Raw genomic sequence first — 22,995 nt, 5'->3', positions numbered from 1 at the left:
GATGGTTAATTCTATGTGTCAACTTGGCTGGGCCATTGGGTGCCTTATTCTGGGTGTTTCTGTAAGGGTGTTTTTGGATGAGATAAACATTTAAATTGGCAGAGTTTGAGTAAAGCAGATTGCCTCCATAATGTGGGTGGGCCTCATCCAACCAGTTCTTCAACTGAATAGAACAAAAAGACTGGCGTCTCCCAAGCAGGAGAGAGAATTCTCCAGCAGACTGCAGGGACTTCATCTGCAACATCAGCTCTTCCTATTTCTACAGCAGACAACCTTTGAACTTGAACCTGAACATCAGCTCTTCTGGGTCTCTAGCCTGCAGGCCCACCCGCAGATCCTGGACTCATCAGCCTCTATAATCATGTGAGCCAATTCCCTACACTAAATCTCTCTATATATGTATATACACCTCCTATTGGTTCTCTTTCTCTGGAAAATCTTGACTAACAGAGATGCCAATTAGTTAAATTTGCCTCATTCCATAGATGAGGACACTAAAGCTAATGGAAGTTAAGTCATTTATCCAATGTTAAGGTTTTAATGGCAGAGCTGGGCCAGAAAACAAATCTCTGTTTCCTTGTTCTGGTCCTTTTAAAAATTACAACATGGTTCCCCTATCCTATTTGTATTTAGCACATGACAGGGCAGGCCTTAAAATCATTGTCCTTTGTTTCTCTCTTCTCACCAAATCACACAAATTGAAATACATTACCAAAGCAAGAGATTGTTAACACTGGAGTAGAAAGTTATGTTCTATGGATTTCCTGGAACCTTTCTAATCACACCCCTTGCATTCCCTCCAGTTCCCTTTACATCTAGAGCCCCACTGTTTAATCCTATGCATGTCTTTGTAAGACAAGTAGACTATAGATAGAGCTAAATTCTAGGAATTTGAGATAATTTACATTATCACACGAGTCAGTCTCAGAGTCAGAGCTAAGAAACATAGTTTTATTACTTCTGAGTCAACAGACTTCTTTCTTAAAATAGAAGAAAGTTTTTAACAATCACCTAGTTTTCCTTCCCTAACAAGACGAAAGAGCAATCATGATTTGTTCTAAGAATGCTAATGGCTGTTTATAGAATTGATGTTTACAGGACAGGATGAGAAACAAATCCATTAACCAGTAATGGTTAGGAACACTATCAGTTTGAGTACAAAGGAAAAAAATGCATAATGTATAAACTTAAATCTTAGGACCTAAACAATATACCAAACTAGCTGCTCTAAAATACTTAAATACTCCCAGAGCAGCTCTATAAGAATAACCAAAATAAAATCACTAAAAACAATGGCACTTCATTATGAAAGCGATATATTTACAGCAGCAAGAAGAAAGAGGAACAAGAGAAGAAAAACTTTTAAACAAGTTGACCAACAGTAATGACTACAATAAAATAGCAACATTACATCCAATAAGACTATCATTCCTCTTGGTGCCGAGTTTAAATAGCAATTAAGTTATAAAAAGTAAAAGGAAATGACAGTAGAGACAAAAGAAACCATGGTGAATTAGAAGGAGATAATGGGTTTATATCCTTCTGGTACCACAGTGTTCCAGTTTTCAGTTATAGTTTTTGAGTAATATAAAACCAAGGATACAGACAAACTGAAGCACTCATATTTGAAACATGCTACAGAAATTAATGTTCAGCCACTGACAAATAAATATAAACTCCCTAAACTAACTGAAAAAAACCAGTAATACAACAGAAGAAAATAATCAGTTCAAGGCCTTTAAGTAAATTGTTCAAAGATTATAAGGAAGAAATTATTAAATGACCAAATGACAATTATACAGGCTAAAATCCAACTTTAATTATGAAGTTTCTGCATGGCTTAGAACACATTGTTAAAACTTCTTTCAGAGTCCTCACTCAAGAAAAAAAGGGAATCTAAGTCTCCATTATTTGGATACAATGTGTAAAAAATAGTGCAAAGGAGACTGCAGAAATGGGAAACAAAACTACAAGTGTCTTTTGGAAAGTTGTGAGCTATTTCCTTTATTCTGCTACTAATTTTAAAAGGTGACAGCATATCATTCATGTTCCCTCATGATTCTCCAGTTTACAGAGCAAATATTAAAACCTATATTCCATGTCAGAGATAAATCTGTGGATTATGTGGAGTTACTGTTTGAGTCCACTGACCCTACAAAACAAGGATTTATCTATTTCTCAAAAAATGCTAAAATATGTTGGGGAAAATCTGGGCAAAACAGAGTAAAACAGTTTCTTTACTGAAGGACGTCTCAGACCCCTTAGTAAGCTAAAGTGTAAAGTGAATTACCAAGAGGAGGATATAATATACAGTACTTCCCAGACTTATTGGGATCACAGAAGCTTTTTTTTCATAGAGCATCTAATGGGATTGGTAATTGATAAAACACACTTCGAGAAATAGTGATCCACACAAATACTCCGTATTTGAGAAAATATTAGCACTGCTGTTATAATATATAAGCAAATGATACAGCATTGTGAATAAAATAACAAGGTTTGCCACATAAGCATCACACGTTACTCAGTGACGGATTTAAAGTGCAGTTTCTCAAATGTTTCTTGTGTTGCTTTACAACTGTTTTCAAATAAATCACTTGGAACTATGTTTACGTTACCAATTATGATGAAACAGAAGGGAAAGTAAGAAGGGAACTTGCTTAGTGAAAGGAAATAATTTCTGTCCCACAAATCTAAAGTAAACCAGGATGCAAACATTTTCTGTAGATTAAGGCTCTGATCACACTGCATCCAATAAATCTTTCTGCAAAGGTTGTGCATGTTTGTTCCTGTTTATAATACATGCTTGTTTAATCTTTCCATAAAGGCTTTCTTGTCTCACACAATGTTTTCTTAAACATATAAAAACTTTGGCTCTTTCTATAAACTGACATTCACAGAATTCTTTCCGATGTTCTTCTGAGAATTATGATGGAAGAGGGATTTGTAGCAATGATCTACAGAAAACACACATTATTTAAAATCTGGAACTTCAAATTCTCGCAAGACCCTTGCTGATTCTCTCAACCCATTTTTCAAAAAGCTAGTTTTAAATCCTCATTCCCTCCTCTATCTTGTGATCATTTTTGATGGTATGCAGTTTCAACGACTATACACGAGTCTTTAAGACCATGAGGTATTATGTAGGTAATGACATTTCTAACATTAAAATTCTAAAAATATATAACAATAGAAGAATATGGAAATTCCAATGAGGAGTGCTAGCAAGTCATATGAATTTCTGCAATGAGATCTGCCAGTAAAGGCAAGTCTCTCATGGAGGTATCAAGTTCATTAGAAAGAGGCCAGAATACCCAATTTGATTTTGAATCTATTTCTGTGCTAATGTGGCCACTTGGATAATTCACTTAACTCAATTTTCTCCTTCTTAAAATGATCGATTAATATCTAAAAGAAAATACTGATATCATAATTGTCATGCCCATTAGTAGTGTCTAGTGATTCTGCAAGAGATGTAGGCTCTGGAGTCAGAAAGCAGGAATTCAAATCCCAGCCCTGCCCATAACTGGTGATGTAACCTTCAGCAACTTACTTACCACTCCATGTCTCCTCTCTCACCTAAAAACAGGATACGGTCCCTACCTCATAGGACGGCTACAAGAATTAAATGAGGTAGTACAGGTAAGTGCTTAGGATAATACTTGATATGTGGTCAGCACTCAATAAATGTTAGTTATTATTCAGCTGAGTCTCGAAATGTACCTTTAGTTAAGAATACTGGAATCAGGGTTAGGAGCAGTGGACAGAAGTATTCAGTCTCTTTCATTAATGACCCATGTGACCTTGAACAAGTCATTTCATTTCTCTGGTGTGTGAGTCAGGATCATGGCAGGAAATAGAAGGCATTCTCAAACGGGATTCTGAGGAAAACTTAATAAATGGGCTATTTGAAGAGGTGTGAAGAACAGAGAATGGTGAGGCACTCAGGGACTAGCAAGATCAGGAAGACATTTCCACTTCCCAGCTTGAAAAGGCCAAGGAAGGAACAGAGTCACCAGATCCTGGTGAGGGCTAAAGCCAGGGCACAGGAGCCACCTGACAGGGGCTATACTCAGGCAACAAGCCACTGCCAGACTGTGGTGGTAAAACAGAGACAGTGAGGACTGCGGAGTCAGACACACCATGACCTCTCTCTCCCTTCCCACCTGTGGGTGCTCTGCACTAACCAGACCCAACAGGAAGCCAGAGGGCAAAGGAGCCTGGGTGTTGCAGTCCACAGGGTCCACCTTCTGCGGCACAAAGCAGGACAACAAGGCAGAGAATAATGAGGGATGGAGCAAGCAGATAATACAACATATGGGCTGGACGACCTAATCTCCAAGGGCCCTTCTACCCCCAGATCTTAAAATTCCCGTATTCTCGTCTATCTAATTACTATTCTGTGCTCTGTTTAGACTATCAATGTTTTACAATTAAACAATCCTAATTTATGATTAGATATGTATATACATACTTGCTGAAATTAAACAGAAGCCTCTCAAAAACTAGAACAGGTCCTGTGCTGCTCAAAATAGTGAGTGGTTGACCGGCAAAGAGGCAAAAGATGGCTCCAGAGACAGCTGTGCCCAGGAAACTCTCCAACACGCCCTAATAGAAAGAAAACAAAGGTGTTAAAAGAAACACATCTTTTTTCTTCCTATGTGTGACATCACTAGGGAAATTAAGCCACATTAATATGCTGTTATGAGGGCCGTAGCAAACATATCAGATATGAAGAATAAAGAGCCTTACCAATATGAATATCACCATTTCTTTCACTATGCATATGATTTAATCATTCCACCATACTCCAAGGGCTGAATTGCTCCAAAGAACTAGGGTGACTATAATGACTGATGGTTGACTACAGAAGGAAAAAGGTGACTCAGATCCATTCCAAAAATATCAATGGAAGCTTCTCTACATAAAATCACATTACATAATCCCACAAAGTGGGTAGAATTGATTTGGTACTTTAGATAGCGTTTTCTCTGTGGTTACCTTCAGCGTTTGTTTTAGCCCCATTTTACCTGGCACATAGCAGGTACTTATAAGTAGCTACATTTTATGCACAAAAGCTATTTTTTTCTAGAGGAAAGTTTTTCAAGTGGAGAAGGGAGCAAAAGGGACACAAAAGGTGATTTGCCCTCTATCTTGCAATCTCTAAGACACCACTTCCAAAAATATTCTTATTTCATATTCGTTGTCCAATAAACTTATACAAGAGCTTCGATTTACTTTGTCTTAGAGGAAATAAATGTGCAGGGACATGAATAGCTAAACCTTTGTGGCCACATCTCCTTGTAGTTATAGCTCTGGAAATCAACCCATTATTTTCCTTTTGCATAATCAGAACAAAGAAACAGGAGCTATCAACATCTGACATGAAATTATCCTTAATTTCTTAATTACATCATTTGGGATCAATGCCTCAGATGCTGGCAAACTAGCCTGTTTCCTATATTTTTCATCATTTCAAACTTCAGTTAGAAAAGCACATGTTTATTTGTGGGAAGGTCCTTTTGTAAACTTAAAATAGTATTTTATCAAGAGAAGATTTTAAATATAAAATGATGGCAGAGACTCTTTATTCATACATAAGGCTGTAAATCTGAACCACAACATCTGTAAGATAAAATATTTTTCAAATGAGTAGATAAAGACATTCTAAAGCTTTAAAAGACACACAATTATATTTAGTGGTAAATTAATTTACATAGTACAGGCAAATTACGCATTCTCTCTACATTTAGGTGTATACTAAAACGAAATGGTACTAGGAAGATTTCCCTCTTCAACTGAACAATAAATTATCTGTTCATAGAAGTATGATTTATGTTTACATAGAACAAGTTACCTCTTAATCTAAACCACCCTCTGACCAGAGTAGAGTGAATTTCTGTGGAATCTGACATGCCCCTCAGTCATTCCCTGCCCCCCCACCAACAGTTAACATATGCCTCTGTCAGCCTCACTAAGTCACCTCTTTCCACTGCCCCAAAAGTTCTCCAGAAACTTTTCATTCACTTATCATATAATATACATGAAATGATTATAGAGGAATTGATTTTTTAAAAATCAACTTACAGAACTAAATACACTAAGTGCCATCTCCACTCAAAAGCCGTCTAAGAGACCCTTATTATAGTGATTACTCAAAATATTTTTTACACTACTTTGGAGCCAGCAATATTCTCCTTAGAATGACATTGGCAATAGCACATCCTCCTCTTTTAAGGGTAGAGTTCAACAGAAAATCCTTTAGAGCAGCACTATGTAATGATGGGGTTGGGGTGAGGATGGGCAAAAAAACAAGGGTTGACAAGTAGTAAGACTGGCTTCTTACACGGTGAGTAGACACATACTGAAACAATTCAGAACAACTACTTCTGTCCAAGAAGTCTAGGTTTGAAGTCTGGCAGGAGGGGATCCTATTTCCATGGATGTGAGTTATACTCCATGGCTGAAGGGTGCCATCTCTTTCTTCTATAGCCATTCCATACATAATCAGAGTATCTACCTTATTCTTCTTCAAAGGGACAGAAAGCAGAATAATAAGCAAGGCTAGCAAAACCAGGCTACACTGATGCAGAGAAGAGATTCCCTTGTGTCCAAGAAATAGTATTAGTCTTGATCTCTTACACATGAAGATAATGAGATTTAGGGGGATTCAACAATATGACCAAATCCACATTCAACGTGCACAAGAAGTCTTTGGAGTATGGGTACCTGCCCAACCACTACCTCACCCTTAGCAAGGATTAAAGGTGTGCTTTGAGCTGGGATTTTCTTGGACATGCAGTTTTTCACCCCCTGTGCATTGACATTGGGCTTTTCATGTCTTTATAACTTATTTTTCTTTTTCACGACTTACTTTAGTGTGCGTAACATGAAAGGGTAGGACTGGAATGCTCCACGTGGCAGGACAAGCCACACTCTGTGTACATGTGATATGCAAAGTTACACTGTATCATTCTTTATCAAGCATGGAGGAGTGCCTATTTTTCATTACTCTTGCAGGATCAAAATACAGCACAGACTAGGTGTAAGAGAGAACATGAAGGAAGAAGAGAGGAATGTGAGATTAAGAATTCTTTACTTGATTTGACATCGCTATTAATTTCTGTGAGGGCAAGAACAGGGTCTCCTGGTGTCATCATGTTTCTCTTCCTCCCATCACGCTGTAGACTATCCCTCCATGTGCTCTACGGCACTCAGAAAACACTACAGGAATCGAAGAAGAAATGCCCAAATCACCCCCTACCTTCCCCTTATCAAAGGTCAACAGCCATTGTTGCTCATTCAGTAAAGATAACAACAAATTTCTTCCAGAAAATCAGCTTTGATTTATGGAAGCCATGTGACTGTTAAAAGGCAGATTATTTTTATTTCAGTACTTGATCCTTTGGTAAGTGCTAGTTTCCATTCTGTTGCTGACAATTTTGAAACAGAGACAGGTGATTTATTATACACACTGCACTGGAAACTTGCTTAAACTTAGAGATGCTTCCAGGGTTTCTGAGAAAAGAACTATTTTCACTACATTTTGACATGTTACTCTTGACAGTACAGAAATTTAAAAAATAATCTAATGTAATAAATAACTTTAGTTTAACTGCAACTAGAATTTAAAGCAATTTATAAGGTGAACTATCAGAAACCCCTTTCCTGATTTATTATATTCAGTGTTCACTAATATAAAAAAGGAAAATGATGTGTGGATGTGTGTATTTTTAACAGCTATAATTCATAAAGACTCTTCTACACTTGATTTCGCACAGAGGAACAAACTCCCTAGCAATTCATGAGAATGCAGATGGCTGAGCTCTGAAGTGGTGCAGTACCAGGTGCCACCAAGTGCTCCAGCTCCATTTTGGCTCAGCTTTTCTTTCACTCCATTTCTGATCAAGTGGCACCCACAGTAGAAAGAGCAAACAACTGGCAGTCAGGAAATCTAGAGTCTAGACATCGTTCTGCCACCAAAGAGCCAATGACCTTGGGAATGTCACTTAACATATGTCAATTTTAGTTTCTTCATGTAGGAGAAAAACATTGAAATGACATAGTACAACAGCGGACTCTGGAGTCAGACAATCTCAAGCTGACATCTAGACTCATTTACTCATTGACGTTTACTCAAACAAGGACTCGAAGCAAGTTACTTAATCTCTCCATGCCTTATACAGTTAGTATACATATTAGATTGATAGCATAGGTAAAGTGTTTAGCATAGTCTCTGATAGATTACATGTTTTTGATGAATAGTAACATATACATAATGTATTTATTTAGATGAGGAAATTGAACTAGATGATTTGCAAGGTGGCTCAGCACAGAGAGCATGTCTTGGAGTCAGGGATATCTGAGTTCACATCTCAGCTCCACCAGTCCCCAACCTCTCTAAATCCTAATTCTCTTTTCTGTAAAATCAATGGCTATTTCACAGGATAACTATTTGGACTAAATTAGACAGAAATATATAAAGAGCTGAGAATAAAGTAGAGATACAATAAAATGTTGGTTCCCTTTTCTTCACTGCTTCTCATCTCCTCCTTCGCAGCCTACCTCTATTATTTCTCTTTTCTTCAAAAGAGGAAGGAGATGAAAGAGAAACTCAAAAGAACTGACATGAAAAAAAAAGATGAAGATTAGTCCTCAGAGGAGAAGGGAAAAAAAAGCCTCTTTAGATGCTCAGTATTTCCCAGAGCAAATTCTAAATCAACAGAAGCCTTGGGGGCAACACTACAGCCATTAAGAGCTGTTTCTTTTCATTCCTTGTGTTACTAAACACATGGAATCAACTATAATAACACAAAATAGTTTGTTTTAGTTTACAGCAGTGAAGTCAAAAATCCACATCCGAAACAATTTGTGAACATTTTTCTGCTGACATCAGGGTATGAAGTTAAGCCAAAGATGGTCCTTGTTTTACAAATCATCCAAGAAAATCAGCACGTCCCATAATAGAAAAATCAAGCATAAAAGAAATCAGACCCTCAGGAGCAAGATTCTAAAAAAAACAAAATCCAACCATGATTGGTAACACCAGCACATTATGTCTTTAAGCTACTTGTGACAAGGGCCGCCAGGGCCATCATGTTTGTCATGGCTAATGCGAAGCAAGCACGTCCAAAAGATGAAATATGAAAAATTAAAAATTTAGGCTTCAACTTTGATTTTATTGCCATTTGGTATCTTCACATAACACTAAAAATTGACCTTTGTTGTTTTATGTCCTTTTATTAAGGAATTTATTATTTGGATTAATAATTACAACCCTGTTTAGGAAGGTTGAGTGGCAATAATAGGAGAAAAGTGGCATAACTGCCCAAGAAAACAAATGATTTCCTATTGGAAAATAAAATATTTTGGTGGCGTAAATGATAAAGCATTCACCAACATTATTGTTATATTTCAAGCTTTTTTTAAAAAAAATTAAAATGTTTCTAACCATAAAAAGAGAAATTTCAGCCCGTGTTGGTGTTTTATACAAACTGTATAGAATGTTGAACAATAAATTAAATTTCTTTAGATGAGTCTTTGAATCTGAAGTTTAGTCAAGAAATATGATGCAGCCTAATGCCACCGAAACATGCCCATTGGAAAGAGGCAGTCAGATCTGAATTACCTGCAGGAGTTTGATATGAGGTCCCCAGCATAAACCAAAGCCACATGATCAAAAATAAGTGGAGAAATGATGCAAGTATCTAACTCAAATTTGGGTCACATGAGACTATCTGGGAAGCTTTTTTTTTAAGGAAAAAAATACTAATTCTTTATATCCACCTTGAACAATTAAATCAGGATCTGTGAAGATAAGGCCTGGGGAATCAGTGTTTTTCAGAGTTTCAAGGTGATTCTTACATGGCCCAAATTTGAGGTACACCCACTCAAGCAACCTCTCCTCCTCTTTCAAAATAAGAATCACCTTCTAGCATTGTTGAGGGGATCGGTTACACAGACTTTTCGTTTACACTGGGGAGGAAGACTGGATCTACAACCCTTATTTTTTATTTCACTTGCGTAGCTACAGCCTATAAACCAGTGATTTCTGTCCTGACAGATCATAGCTGCCAAATCCTCATTGCCATCTTCTCTGCCTAAAAGTGCTTTGTCGTCATAAACAGGATTTTTGTTCACATTGCCCAGCAGGAACTGAAAAAAGAGGAAAGACTTCAAAGACAAATTATCTCCCTGCTTGAAGAAAAGTGTGAGCCAACACCTTTACCAAAGAGCTTCAACTCCAAGTCGAATAGAATGGATGGACAAGACCAGGGAGGCTTTACAATATTTTGTTTGTTTGAAGAGCTGTGCATACATATCTGGATCATCTGAAGTGCCCAAACATCAAATGCCAGTATAACCTTACAAAAAAATCAATTCCAGATGGATAAAAAATGTAAATGAAAACATAAAAGAACTAAGGTATGTGGGTAAATATTTTTCTAATCTTAGGATACAGAAATCTTTCTAAATATATTGTGAAAATAAGCAAACTATAAAAGATTGAAGATTTTGACTATGTAATAATTAAAATCTGTACAGCAAAAGACATCATAAATAAAGTTAACGATTTATGGTAGATCTAGGAAAAATATATTTGTGATATTTCTGACAAGCAAAGGGAAAATATTCTTATTAAAGAGTTCTCATAAGTTAAGAAAAAAATGAATGCCCCAAAGGAAACTATACCAAGGACACAAATATAAAGTATAGGTAGGCAATAAACATATGAAAGGATATTTACCCTCACTAAAAAAATCAAAGAAATTTCAATTGCATAAGAATGAGCCATCATTTTTCAATCCACAGAATGACAAAAATGAGAACGTGGAACAAAATCCTGTTTTTGCAAGGATGTGGGCAAGTGGGCACTCGTGTCCATTACTGGTAGAACCATAATTGGTATAACCTACGTGGAGCGTAATTTGAAATAAATATAAAAAAATAAAATAAGCATATCCTGCAATCATTCTGCTAGGAATTTAAGGAGGTAATTACAAAGAAGGAAAATGTAGTTAAGCACCACTGTTTATAAGCGGGAAAATTGGGAAAACCTGAAAGTCCATTAATAGGGGATTTAGTAAGTAAATTATAGCATATGCATCATGTGTATAGTATAAATAGATGCAGTCATTAATAATGATGTTCAAGATCCATATTGAAGCGGAAAAACTTCCACGAAATACTAGTCATGTTATGAAACAGCGTGTATGTATGATACCATTTATATAAAATCCTATACATTGATATATCTGTGTACACACGCATTGCAAGATGTATGAAAACATGTTCATGAAAATGTTAACAATGGTTATTTCTGGGTGATGGGTTTAAGGGCAAAATTACCTTCTATGTAATTTTTCTGTATTGTCTGAATTTTCTACAATGCATAGTTATATGTTATTAAAATAAAGCTATTTCTAAATAATTTTAGAATTTAGCATCATTTCTGAGCCCCAACCTACCCAAATCACTATTATTTTCTGATTACCAAAAAAATAAAGTTGATAAGGTCTTTGAAGTGAAATAACCACCAAATAAGGTTCTGGTAAGTGCAGGTTCGTCACAAATTACTTAACTTCAGTCGAACAGGTTTAATTCAGAATTGGTACATGAAGCAAAAAAAATTATTCAAAGTTCCTTCCTGGGAGAAGAAATGGCCATTATACCTTGGAGGCAAGTAAGCAATGCAAAGCCCCTTACTTGTCACTAAAGAGACATTTATTTTTGCCTACCCAAACAACCCAACTGTATGATTCCAACAGACTATTCCTATCTAACTTTTTAAGACTGGAATATGTTTCTGGTGCAGATTAACATGTCTTCTTATATTTCCACTTCAAGGAAGAAATGCATTTTGGTACCAAAGTGCAACATTCAGGTAATTTAAAATTACTAAACAGTCCTCACTATAGTAAAGCAGTTATAAATTTGCCTTAATCTTGCTTTTATAAATTGCACATGATAAGCTTTGTAAAGAAGTGTCTATCTTATCAAGGAATAGCATACGTGAATAAGAAATTATACATTTCCAACTTAAGCAGATTGATTAAATATTCTCAGCACAGCAGTATGTTAAAATAAAGCCCCAAATTTGGAGATGCCAGCTATATATGTTCCTTATATGAGACAAGTTCCCTTAAAATGTGCTCTGTTAGGCTCCACAAATATCACAAAATTCACAGAATTCTAACAACCTTACTGTATTCTTTTGCTAAAAAGTTTGTGAAAATAGGACTATATTTACTCCCGGAAAAAAATTAAAATAACTTTCTTCACTCAGTCTTCACTCTAGACTGTGCTCAGTCATTCACAATCAACAATGTCGATTTAAGTTGAAATGCTTTTTTGTGTTCCATAAAGCTAAGAAGAAAAACTTGTAAATAACACAAAGACTTGCCACAAAGTATCAAAAATTGCTGGTATATCAGCATCTTGTCCACAGAATAAGCTATCCAAAAATATTTAAGTCAACATTTAACAATTTAACTAGAAGTATCTAAATGAATAGAACAGTATCCCTGCTTAGCAACCAAGAATAGAAATACAATGCAATGAGTCATGCATTGACATGCATGTGAGGCATGCATGGTCACAGACAGTTTAGTCGTGGAAGGGCTATGTTGTTAGACTGAGAAGGCTGAAAAGCTCTTGTTTGCTTGACAGTATGGCAAGGAGACCAGAACGTTATTACAGTGGGACTTACTGAAAAGGATAGTAAGAGTATTGCACAATTCCTGGACCTCCGAAAGCTTATGCTCTAGTCCTTTGTTGTTGGCTCTAAGAACAGGAAACAGTCACAAGCCAGGGCTGGATCCTAGAGGAATGTAAGGTCAACTCTTGGCAAAGCAGTTCAGTCACTCCCAGAACCCAAGCTCAACTTTAACTGACCACACTTAACAAGGAATCCATGAATACCCACTCTGTAAGCCTCAGAGTCCTCTCAGAGAAGCCTGATGGTCAAAATGTACATGCCAATGTCAATTTGGGGAATTCATACACTCATCTATGTTGCCCTTATAATTTGATTATACTTGGAGCCATCATAGCTTCAACTGTTTTATTCTGAATATAGTTTGATGGGAAATGAGCCATATGACTCCCAAGATCTGCTTCTAATGATATATATATATATATATATACACACACACACATATGTATAATGTATAATGATAGCTATATCATTACATATATCACTACATATATATGTGTGATTATTAAATATACCTTATTATATATGTGTGTGAATATTAAATATACACATACATACACATACATGTGTATGTATATGTATATTTCAGCTCTGAAATAAATGCTTAAATGTAAATTCCTGTCTTTGAGCAGACAAGGCCTCCTGAACAGAAGCTGGCAGAAGAGTTTGCTTAAATAACAGCAGTGCAGTGACTCATCTGTGTTTTCACAACATGTTTCTACCCAGCACCCATGTCTATTTGTAGCCTGACGATAAAGGCCCTAAGTGAACCATCTCTGAGCTGTCTGTCTTTAAAAGCAAGGACTCTGTTCTCAGTTGACTCATTTGAGCTGCCTGTGCTTTTGAGAATAACCTACTGCCACATTTATGAAGGCTTGTGATATAATTTAAGATTATTTCAGGCTGTGCCAATGCTTTTCTGCTCAGTCTTGATCTAGTGTTTAGAAAGTCAAATGAAACCAGAGGACTTCATTCCCTAAATAAGCCCACTACACACCACTACTGGAATTTCTTGGGTGCATAGAAAAAGATCACTTTATCAATACTCTAGACTGTAAATACCATCAGAATAGGGATTCTTATCTATTTTGTCACTTATCTGTATCCTCAGCACTTAAAATAATGTCTGGCACACAGTAGACACTCAATAAATATGTGCAAAGGAATGAATCCACCTCTGCCATAGGCCTGTGAAATGACCTGCGCCTTAGCATCAAATCTTCAAACTATTTTGCTGTCCTGATGCCATGTGAGGAAGACTTCTACTGCTGGAGCATCAAAATTTCTGTATGTTAAAGTACATACTCTTTCAGTCTTGAGATACTCTTCAACACATCAAATGACCCTACTCTCTGGTCCTTAAAATAGATGAAACCAATAGATACACCAATCTAAGTCATCTACCATTGCGAGAAAACCTAATACAATGATTTTAGGTAAAATTTATCATATTAAAATACTAGGCTATGGGGCCGGCCCCATGGCTTAGCGGTTAAGTGTGCACGCTCCGCTACTGGCGGCTCAGGTTCGGATCCAGGGCACGCACCGACGCACTGCTTCTCCGGCCATGCTGAGGCCACGTCCCACACACAGCAACCAGAAGGATGTGCAACTATGACATACCACTATCTACTGGGGCTTTGGGGGAAAAAAAAAAAAGGAGGAGGATTGGCAATAGATGTCAGCTCAGAGCCGGTCTTCCTCAGCAAAAAGAGGAGGATTAGCATGGATGTTAGCTCAGGGCTGATCTTCCTCACACACACACACACAAAATACTAGGCTATGTATCGTCACTTTATAACTATTGAGATGGGTGTGTGTGTGTACGCACTAGTCAATTTCTATTTATACAGATTAACTCAGTGCTTAGATCTATGCATCCATTTACTAATAGCACTACTCCACCCAAAAGAGATTGATAATAGACTATCAGATCAACAAATGTATACTAACAATCATTAATTTTCTCTCTCTCTTTTCCAGTGCTTCTGCAACCCACTGTGACTTCTAGAAGAACCAAACTGTAGTACAGTCATGCGTCGCTTAATGACGAGGATATGTTCTGAGAAATGCATCATTAGGCGATTTAGTCATTGTGCAAACATTAGAGTGTACTTACACAAACCTAGAAGGTGTAGTCTACTACACACCTAGGCTATATGGTATAGCCTACTGTTCTTAGGCTACAAATCTGTAAAGCATATTACTCTACTAAATACTGTAGACAATTGCAACATAATGGTATTTGTGTACCTAACATATCTAAACATAGAACAGGTACAGTAAAAATACAGTATAAAAGATAAAAAATGGGGCCGGCCCCGTGGCTTAGTGGTTAAGTGCGTAAGCTCCACTGCTGGCGGCCCGGGTTCGGGTCCCAGGCATGCACCGACGCACCACTTCTCTGGCCATGCTGGGGCCGCGTCCCACATACAGCAACTAAAAGGATGTGCAGCTATGACATACAACTATCTACTGGGGCTTTGGGGGAAAAATAAATAAAATTAAAAAAAAAAAAAGATAAAAAATGGCACACCTGTATAGGGACTTACCATGAATGGAGCTTGCAGGACTGGAAATTGCTCTGGGAGAGTCAGTGAGTGAGTGGTGAGTGAATGTGAAGACCTAGGACATTACTGTACACCACTGTAGACTTTATAAACACTGTACACTTAGGCTTAACTAAATTTATAAAAACATATTTTTCTTTCCTCAATAATAAATTAAACTTAGCTTACTCTAACTTTTTTACTTTATAACTTTTAAATTTTTTTTTACTTTTTCACTCTTGTAATAACACAGCTTAAAACATAAACACATTCTACAGCTGGACAAAAATGTTTTCCTTCTTTGTGTGCTTATTCTATGTTTTTTTTATATTTTAAAATTTTTAATTTTTTTTACTTTTTTTTTTTGTTAAAAACTAAGACACAAGCACACACATTAGTCTAGGCCTACACAAGGTCAGGATCATCAATATCACTGTCTTCCACCTCCACATCTTGTCCCACTGGAAGGTCTTCAGGGGCAATAACACTCATGGAGCTGTCATTTCCTACAATAACAATGCCTTCTTCTGGAATATCTCCTGAAGGACCCAAAGGTTTGCTTACACCAGCATCAGCACAAACACATGAGCAATGCATTGTGCTACGACATTACGACAGCTACAATGTCACTAGGCAATAGGAATTTTTCAGCTCCACTATAATCTTATGGGAACCACTGTCATGGTCCATCGTTGATTGAAATGTCATTATGCAGCACATAACTGTATTTCACCAATACATTTCTTAAAGGAAAAAGGCTTCAGAAGTGAGAGAAAAATGTCCAATATTTTTTTTAGAGGAACTTGTAAAATAATGAGTTCACAATTTCAGTGAAATTATCAATGGAGGTTACAAAATCCACTAATAAAATGATCAAAGTATGTCCAGCAAATATCCTCATAGATACTTTGAATTAAGTCAACTCCCAGGAGTAACATCTAGCAATGGTCACTGTAGTGGACAACTTCACCTCCTGACACGGAGAGCATTTATGCTTCTCCTCAAGTCTTCAGAACTCAGAAAACATGTTACTCTACCAGCAAGACCCTTCCTGTGTCATTGATCACAAAGGAGAAAAATACCCATGTTAACTACATATGTTACCAACAGAATTCTTTACTTTCCCAAGAACTCACTTATATGAAAATTAATTCACCCGGCAGGGATCAACAATAGGCTTTAACAGACTTCTTCCTCGTCTCAGATGCAGCATTTGAAAGCTAAGTTTTATGAGTTTGAAAAGGAGTTCAATTCAGTTAAAAAGGCAATAAACTAACACATAGGAAGTGTCATAATGTCCCCATCTCAAAGAGAAGAATGTCCATAAAAAATGTGTTTAAAAATTATCCTCACAGGAAAGTCTCTATATATCCTGAAAGACAGAAAGAGGTTTTGTTCTTGCTGTCCTCTCAAAATCACAGCTTTCTTTTATTTTCTTAACATGTGGTTGCCTGTATTATCTTCCTCATGCTGGCCTCAGGGTGCTTCCCCGTGCTTTCTTTTCCACTTATTTTCTTGAATCATCTGTTTTAGTTATCATTATGCTGTCATTTGGATGCAGAATAGCTGCCCAATTTGGATATAGATTAGATTTTATAAAAATTCTATTACTCACATCATTATGACAATTTAATTTATTCATTTGTGTCTGATGAATGAGGAAAAAAGGAAAAATGCCCTCTTCGTAAACTTTATCTCTGCGCCCTACCACACATGGTTTCTGTTCCCCATGCTGCAGGTCTCTCACTGGGAACACACACATAGGTGCTCGCTGGCCAGTACAATGTCATTTTTAAAATGTTATTCAGTTGCCAATATTTAAAAATCACCAAATGTCACACAAGAATTTGAGTTTTCAGCTTCTTTTCGAAAATCAGAAAATGAAGTAATACTGAGCACACATTCAAGCAAAGGGGGGAGTGGCAACTACCGCCTTCCAATGGAGCATGAGCTCTTAGGGGTCATCACAGTCTCCAGTGTGAGAAAGCCCAAGCTAGCCATGTGGAGAAGTCATATGGAGAGTCCTCAGTCCCCAACACATCCCAGCCTATGCCAGACATGTGAGTAAAGACACCTTCAGGCGACTCCAACGCCAGCTGCCATCTCAAGTGTATGAGGACCAAAAAGAGAACCACCCAGCTGAGTCCATCCACCACACACACCATGAGAGATAACAATAAAATGGTTATTTCAAGCCTCAGAGTTTTCGGGTAATACACTACGCAGCAATAGATAAGAACTAAAAGATAAAAGTGCTCTTAACAAACTAAATACAATTGTTTAAAGTAACTGCTCCCTTTTTACTTGGGTTAACATAGATGTCATAGATAGTCTCCATCTTATTTTTATGCTTAGGTAGGAATCTAAAACAAAAATGTGCCCAGGGGAAAAAACAGAAGTGGAAGAAAAGCAATCCTTTGGAATCAGCTGTATTTTTTTTTTTAAATAAGCTGGCTGGCAGCACTTAAGAATGTCACATAGGTTAAACAGTATTAAGTAGTAAAGTAGAAGGACAGAGTTTGAAAAGGGCTTGAATCTGGTTCTATTCATAAGAATATCAGGTTCACTCACTACTCTGTATTCAGCACCTAGCACAATGCCTATTTTTTCTTAATGATTGGATCAATTAAAAGTAGGGTTTTGGGGGGCCGGCCCCATGGCCTAGTGGTTAAGTTTGGCATGCTCTGCTTCAGCAGCCCTGGTTCAGTTCCTGGATGCAGACCTATACCACTCATCAACCATGCTGTGGCGGTGACCCACATACAAAATACAGGAAGATTGGCACAGATGTTAGCTCAGGGCGAATCTTCCTCAGCAAAAAAAAAAAAAAAAAAAAAGTAGGGTTTTTTTTTAACTGATTGAGCGAGCCCAAAAATATCTTTTCTATCATTAAAACTTTAGCTATTATTGATACAAAAGGAAGGTGAATGCTATCTTCAAAGTAACCAACAAATTGTGGTTTTGTACAAAATAAGTCAAGCCAGTCTTTACAGCTTAATGAGAGGCAGATTCAGGAACAGGAGAAACAACTCTTAGCTTGTACTCCTTATAGCTGAGTTCTACTGATAGATATGCAAATCCAACCTTGAGCAAATCACTCAATTGTTTGATGACTGTTTGCTCATGTGTAAAATGAAGCTAATCATGCATTCTGGAAAAAAGCGTGATCATCAGGTTTAACAGTACATGGTCCATGCATTCAACATAGGAGAAGATCTAAATCTTGTGCCCTGCACAAAATTAAAGCAGCTGATGCACTTTGCCCAAATAGAATTGTATATCCTCATTTCCTTCCCTTCTTTTCCCCACTTGTGACTCAAGCCAGATTTCATCGAGCTATTTTTGTAATTACTCAAATGCTGGAAATACAGCAGCAGGCCAGAAGCAAAGTAAAATGCAGCATCCAGCAAAAGAAAGAAAATCACGCTGAGTGACTGAAAGGCCATCTGCTTCTCACTGAGCTGTAGGGGTGAGGAAGGCAATCTGGGTTGTACTATTTGTGTCCTCCCCAAACCGAACCCACCTGCATGTTGTCAGTGGCATCCCCAAGCAGTCCTCCAAAAGTGATAGCATTAGTTACAGTTGCCAGATAAATGAAGAGAATTGCTGAAAGAGCCTGAATATTTAAAGCATCATAAAAATCACTGGCAAAAAATGGTGCTTTCCTCTTTATGTCCTTAATTAGTCCACCACAGAACCTGGGTAGGGAGAAAGCAAACATGTGACAATGTAAAATAAATTACCATCAACTTAACCAAGAGAGAACTTATTAAATGACAAAGAATTTATATTTAAAATACTTGAATCAATGACAAGATACCATGTAACCACTTAAGATAAAACCAGAAAACTGTGGAGGAATAAATTTTCTTCCATCTGTCTCTTTTTTGGTCACCAAATTAGGTGTCACCTTCCCTAAAGACCAGATAGTTGGTCTTTAGATGAGAGTGAATTGTGTAGATGAATTAAAATTTCTCAATGTCTGAAGAAAAACATCCAAACATGTGAGCAGATCATATAAGGCCCTTTATAATCTTGCCACAGCTTCCTTTCCAGCCACATTCATTCATTCATTCCACAAATGTTTACTGAGCCCCTGTGACATGCCCAGCACTATTCTGGGTGCTGGAGATACAACAGTGAACAACACAGGCAAAAACACCTTCTCTCGTGGAGTTTACTTACTGTGTAGGGGACAAACAAAATAAGTAAAATGCATGGTGCTAAAAAATCAAGAAAAAACTCAAGCGGGGAAGAGGGTTAGGAAGTGCTAGAGGAGCAGTGGTTGGAATATTAGAGTAGCCGGAACGGGCCTCCTGAACAGGTGACCCTGGGTTAAGGACCTGAAGAAACTAAGGGAGGAAGCCATGCAGGTGTGTGGTGGAAGAACATGGCAAGCTGAGCCCTATTACAAATGTCAGCAGGTCAGCTGACTTGCTTATGCATCAGTCACCTCGCCCTCCTAACCAAACCTCACATCTCAGCCTTCCCCAGGCCACTGCTTCAGCCAAGGATACCCTCCCTCAGAGCTCAACCTCCCTTTGAAGTCTCCTCCATTCATAGTTCAGATTTCCACTATGAGCAATCACACTTTATGAGTATTGTCTGTCTATCTGTCTGGGTGTCTCGCTTCAGTTTTCTTGGTATGCATAAGGCCGTACATGGTACTGGGCATACTGCAGACACTCAATGCGATTAGGAAAGGTGAATATGGAAGAATGAAATTACAGTCTGATTTAATAAAAAAGTTAAATCCCAGAACTCGTATCTGTAGAAAAGAACAAGGATATTCCTAATGGAAATAGTTTGTAAAGAACTATTCAGAGAAAATGTGGGGAGAGAAGGTTTTATGTTCTCTATACTTTAAGAAGGAAGGCGAGAGAAATAACGTCCTTTTAATTTGGGAGAGAAACCCAAGTGGGTGATCAGGAGGAGAAGATAATTTCATTCAGATTTGAGTGCATATTAAAATGACATACTTCTGTGTTTTCAAAAAAGTGCAGTGTTTTTAAAAAGCTGTACCTTCATAAAACAAGTATCCTGCTTAAAATTTTACTTAACCCAAAGTGAAATGAAGATGCTAACAGCAGAGAAGGAAGAATTATCATGAAAAGAGATTTAGCGAAAGCAATCTGGGAAGCATGAATTCCCAACTGCAGGCTGGGGAGATCATGACCTGAGTTACTCATTTCTGTAACATTACCCACTTTTGAGTAAATGAACATGAAAGAGATGGAATCATGAAAGCCAAATGGGGAAGACTGTCACACCACTCAGTCTTCCTGCCACACACATCCTGCAATCTCTCTGACTTTCTCTCAAATATCCCCTCACTCACTCCACTCCAGTCCTACTAGCCTCAATGCCAATCCAGCCCACACCAGGAACTCTGCTGTCCCCTCTCCCCACCCCTGGTCTCCATGGTCTGTCTCTCACCTCCTTCAGGTTGTGAATTCCTCAAATGTTGGAATTCTCTGTAAGGCCGTCTCTGACTACCCTATATAAAATTGTAATACCTTTCTCCCATTGCAAAACTCCCTATTTCAGCTTTATTTTCCCCCAAAAAACCATCACCACATTTCTGTACTTGCTCATTGTTTCTCTCCCACCACTAACAAAGTAAGACTTGCAAGGACAGGGGTTTTTGTTTAATTCACTGCTGCATCCCCAGTGCCTGTGACTAATAGGTACACTATAAATATTTGTGGGCCGAACAAACGTACAAACCAGTGAATAAAATGCTGATAGAAAGATGAAGGGAAATTTTGCTCTAAGGAGAACCTCATCATGAACGGCAAAAAAAAAAATCCATCAGTTACCGTCCAGTTCGCTTCAATTCCTCACAATCGGCATGTCCTCCACCTCCATGGCCTCCATCATGGGGCGTGTCCCCATTCATCTGAACGTTCTCTCCACCTGAGTACATATTCTTTCTAAGCAAGACAACAGAGCCCAAGAGAATATTAGTTTATTTTATTTATCTGCTTCTTAGCTGTGTCATGCACTAGCTAAGGAAGAGATGGACTGAGAACCCTTTGGGAGAAAGATCATTATTTCCTGCTGCCATCCTAACAGACTACTCTTAAAATATTATACTTAGAGGCAAGACAAATGACTGGATGAATAGCAAAGCTGAGTGAATAAGAGGGAAACTGTTTCACCTGGAAATTAACAGATTTCCAGAAAACAGCTTCTCCTCAACTATCTCATCCAATTTCTTAACCTTTTAAATCTACAAGGACTCATCTTGAGTAAAATGATCTTTCCACATGTACAGGGAGTCCCCAAAACAGCCCCAAAGAATACATATATTGATTCTAAATATTGATATTGAAGATAGATATATTGTAATATATTCTAATATATTACATACAATTATATAATCTGAGATCTTTAATTTGTAATCACTGAAGATTACATCTTCAGTGTAAGATCTTCAACATCACAACATATACTATTCATTTTACATGTCAATGAAATGCCAAACCAAGGCACATATGTGATTCATTTGAGATAATACATCAAGTTAAATGGGAACCTGAAAATATTAGGGCAATCGCCTGAGCTCATTTCCTTTTCCAAACACAACCTCTTTCTCAAGGATCAAAACTTCCAACTGCCTAATAATTTACCTTTTGTCAGATGATGGAAGACTCTTAGGAGGCTCTATCCTGATTGCTGGATCCCATTCCCCAGGTGGAAGGACAATGACTTCATCTAGGAACTCATCAATGCCAGCAATCAGGTCCTGCCTATCTTTTGCTTTATAAGCAATGTCATGGAACACCTAAAGAATAATAAGAGATGTGCTGATCCAACAAGAGAACTCTCTACATGCCTCACATCATGTCGATCCCGAAGAACGCAATCGATGATCCACTTTAATCTTGCTATAACCATACTCTCATATTTCCTATTATCCATCTTGTCCCAAAATATTTCAGTATTCAGATTATGAACCCAAAGAATATAGGTAGAGGCCTGAGAAAACAGCTGTGTTTCTTTTTTATGTTTTTTCCTTCAATACTGTAAAACAACATTGCCTTTCATCTCCCACTGGTATGTACCATTACTGATATAGTTGCTATGGAAGCCAGATGAAAATGGTTTGGAGAAATACACAGAAGAGTCATTCTCCAAAATAAAAACTACTGGGACAAACCATTGCTGATAATTCAAGAAGACAAAGTTCAAGCTGAGTGTTAAGATCAGGTTAAGACCCAAACACTGCAGCTCTCAAACACACAAATAACGTTAGCTTTTAAAAAAAGAAAAATCTGAGCTATGTTGGCAACACATAAAGCAAGGGGCTTTAAGTAGGTGATCATCTGTCTATCTTTTAGCACAGCAATAGCTAAACCGTCTAAGGTAGCAAATGCTTCATGTCTTTTATACAGATATCCAAAGAAGGAGATTCAGAATGCACATAATCCTTTGTCCCTCGTTCCATTCTTCTAACCTAGCTGATGATCTGAAAGTCCTTTGCACGTAACCTGAGCCTTTCATACCTCACTTAAGTCAAATTTTTTAGTCTCCAGGAGAGAAGATGGCCCCTGTTCAACACTCTTGCCTATTCTTAAAGATTGCTACTGAATCTCTTCTCCTTGACAAGAATTTTTAAAAGCTATCAAACAAATAATATGTAATAGTCTGGGGGTTGTGGGGCTGAGGGGAGGGCAATACAAAGTGCCAGCGTATCATCTGTGGCGGACACAGCCGGCCTCAACCTCA

At 37.6% G+C, this 22,995-nt stretch overlaps 1 protein-coding gene across 2 annotated transcripts in view; it reads right to left on the bottom strand.

The window, feature by feature from the left end:
* Window positions 1-22,995, bottom strand: part of SLC4A4 (solute carrier family 4 member 4) — a 274,164-nt gene that overhangs the window by 73,374 nt on the left and 177,795 nt on the right. For both annotated transcript variants that reach the window (XM_087434419.1, XM_004419157.3), the window contains exons 9-12: window positions 21,897-22,051; window positions 21,084-21,197; window positions 18,788-18,962; window positions 4,475-4,608 (exon numbers count right to left, since the gene is read on the bottom strand). In XM_087434419.1, coding sequence (XP_087290545.1) covers window positions 4,475-4,608; window positions 18,788-18,962; window positions 21,084-21,197; window positions 21,897-22,051 — 578 coding nt within the window. The remainder of the gene's footprint in view (window positions 1-4,474; window positions 4,609-18,787; window positions 18,963-21,083; window positions 21,198-21,896; window positions 22,052-22,995) is intronic.

The sequence above is a fragment of the Ceratotherium simum genome, chromosome 8, assembly GCF_057802395.1.
Source record: "Ceratotherium simum simum isolate JZ-2026a chromosome 8, ASM5780239v1, whole genome shotgun sequence".
Classification (NCBI taxonomy): Eukaryota; Metazoa; Chordata; class Mammalia; order Perissodactyla; family Rhinocerotidae; genus Ceratotherium; species Ceratotherium simum.
This window is presented reverse-complemented; position numbering and strand designations above follow the sequence as displayed.